This window comes from Salvia hispanica, chromosome 2, assembly GCF_023119035.1.
Source record: "Salvia hispanica cultivar TCC Black 2014 chromosome 2, UniMelb_Shisp_WGS_1.0, whole genome shotgun sequence".
NCBI lineage: Eukaryota > Viridiplantae > Streptophyta > Magnoliopsida > Lamiales > Lamiaceae > Salvia > Salvia hispanica.
In genome coordinates, this window is record NC_062966.1 from 7,856,690 (window position 1) to 7,859,529 (window position 2,840).

General features: G+C 38.3%; 1 protein-coding gene across 1 annotated transcript; it reads left to right on the forward strand.

The window, feature by feature from the left end:
- Positions 1-248: 248 nt before the first annotated feature.
- Positions 249-824, forward strand: LOC125206208. Its single transcript, XM_048105494.1, has one exon. The coding sequence runs from the start codon at positions 249-251 to the stop codon at positions 822-824; it is 576 nt and encodes a 191-aa protein (XP_047961451.1).
- Positions 825-2,840: the final 2,016 nt, after the last annotated feature.

The following is a 2,840-nucleotide window of genomic DNA, read 5'->3' on the forward strand; positions in this document are numbered from 1 at the left end:
CGTCGGGGATACAACTGGCCGCGAATGTCTCGAAGAAATTTTGTAAGTTAGTTGTGGAGGCTTTTGGCGACACATATTTGCGACGCCCGACTGCTGATGATTGCCAGAGCCTGATGCGGATGCACGAGACGGTGCACGGCTTCCCTAGGATGCTAGGGAGCATCGATCGTATGCACTGGCAGTGGAAGAACTGCCCAACGGCCTGGAGAGGCCAATTTACTAGCGGCTACAAGGGCAGCCACCCGACGATGATCCCAGAAGCCGTCGCTGACCACCGCCTCCGGATCTGGCATGCCTACTTTTGTGTAGCCGGGTCGAACAACGACATCAACATCCTCAACTCGTCCACCCTATTCGTCGATCAGTGCAGGGGCCGCGGTCCGGCCATTCAGTTTACTGCCAACGGCCGCGCACATCATATGGGGTACTACTTGGCCGATAACATATACCCTAGGTGGCCTGTTTTTTTGAAGACGATCAGCTGCCCAATTGGTGAGAGGAGAGTCTTGTTTGCGGCAAAGCAGGAGTCCGCGCGGAAGGATGTGGAGCGGGCTTTTGGGGTGCTCCAATCGCGGTGGGCAATCGTGAAAGGTCCGGCGCGTTTCTGGTACAAGGAAGTCATCGCCGACGTCATGTATGCGTGCATCATCATGCATAACATGATAGTCGAACAAGAACGTGGCCATGTCACTAATTGGGTTGATGATGAAGCCGGATCTAGCTCCAGCACGGCGACCTCACCGATCACTCGAGGATTACCGACTGGCTTAGGTGCGGTTCTAGAGCGACAAGCCTCAATGCGCAACCAACAAGACCATACTTAGCTCATGACCGACATGATTGAAGAAGTTTGGAACCGCAACCGCCGCCGTTGAGAAATTGTAGTTTTTTTTTTTCGTATTGTAATGTTTGAATTTTAATGAAATGAAATTAGTTTTCCAAATTTTGAAGTATTTAAATATTCAAATAATAGAAAAATGCTTAGGGGCGTCGCTTAGGGCGGGCTATAGTCCGCCCCACTGCAGGTGGAATAGGAGGAGGATAAAATGCTGACGTGGCGGTGCATAGGGCGTCGCTTAGGGCGTCGCTTAGTGCGTCCCATTGTGGATGCCCTAAGAAGACAATTTTTTTTTTAAATATATAAATATAAGTACAGTACTTCAAATACACCCTCCGTCCAAAAAAAAAAATTCTCATTTGTGAATGACACAGGTTTTAATGACAAAATTGGTAAAGTAAGAAAGAAAGAGAAAGTAGGTAAAGTAAGAGAGAAAGAAAAAAAAAATAGATAAAATATGGGAACGAAGAGCATAAAAAGAGTAAAGTATGAAAGAAAAACTTTCTATTTTTAGATATGAGACTATCTTTTATAGATATCCCAAGATGATAAAATGAAACTATTTTTCATGAACTAATGAAGTATATTTTTTCAAAAACATATCACAAAATAGCCTTAACTTATATTTTTGCGCGATAATTAATTCATACAAGCATCCATATCTTAAAAACAACTCAAAACTATTTCATTAGATATAGTAACGAACATTTCCCAATCTTTGCATAATACTATACGATGTTGTTCAATCAATGTCTCTCATTTTATTTTACAATTCTGGTCGGTGTAAAATAAAACATTGTACGATACTCCTACTTTTAGTTTTATTTGAAACATTAACAAAACAATTAAATTAATTTAAGAAATTAATAATTTAAATTTCACATAGATTCAATTATATTTTATCATGAAAAAATTCATATTGACTACTAATTCTATTAGAATATAAATGCACTCTTCGAATAAAATTCTGTTTTCTGAAAGATCCTGATTTTCGTACTTTGGTGGGTTTTCGAGATCTTTTCGATGACTTATATTGTGTTGAAGAGATATCTATCTAATCAGATTGATTGCGTAAAGCCCACGATAACGGAACTGGGAAGGTAAACAAAAAGGGCAGTTACCATTATATTTTATCATTATCTAAATGGTGGGGTTACCATTATCCTTTTTGTAGTTACGAATCTTGTATGTACTCTTCAGATTTAAACAAAGAAATTTTTCCGTTTTTCAGGGTCTCAAAGAGGGGAAGAAACATGTAAGAACTCTTGAATGGGAAGGAGATGTAAGTTTTATAAAACTAAATATATGTATAAAGTTTAATATTATTCTATTAAAATACAAAAATTAATTGTCGCATAAATTAAACGAAGTAAATTTAATACGACCAGTAACAGTTTGATTTTTGTAAGATTATTAATAGACAGATTTAGTTCAAAGTGCATGGCATGAGATTTCAGAAAAAAAATACTTAATTCATAGGCCTTTTAGAGTATGAGATTAAATTCACCGATCTTTTGGAAGATGAGATCGTGACACATGTGAATTTTTTTGAAATATGAGTTTTCTAATTTTTTAACTGTTTTTCTCAACATTTTTTTCTTAATATTTGTCTCATAATAATTACAGATTGACCAAATTATCACCTAATATTTTCACCATAATTTTAAAACTTTCACTCCAATTCTATTTTCACCCCAATTCTGCAACCGTCCCTTATTACTTCATCAAACACTTTAACTAATTCCATTAATCTTAACAATCAGACGCGTCGCCGATTGATCCTTCGTATTAGAAACGCCCAAACCTCTGGCATCCGGCTTCTCCACCACCGCAACGTCTAATCTGGCACATGGTAATCTAGAGAACCAGAGTGCCTTTTACTCTTCGGCTTTATTTTATTATCCAGATTGCTGCTCAACTCATCTTTTTTCTCCAATTCCGTTTCAAATTTCTTAACTTTTAGCTCTCCGGCAGCGTCCACGCCTCTGTTCTCCATTTCCGA

Bases quoted from the DNA above. Each gene is read 5' to 3' on its own strand.
- LOC125206208 (XM_048105494.1), top strand. From the start codon at position 249: ATGATCCCAGAAGCCGTCGCTGACCACCGCCTCCGGATCTGGCATGCC.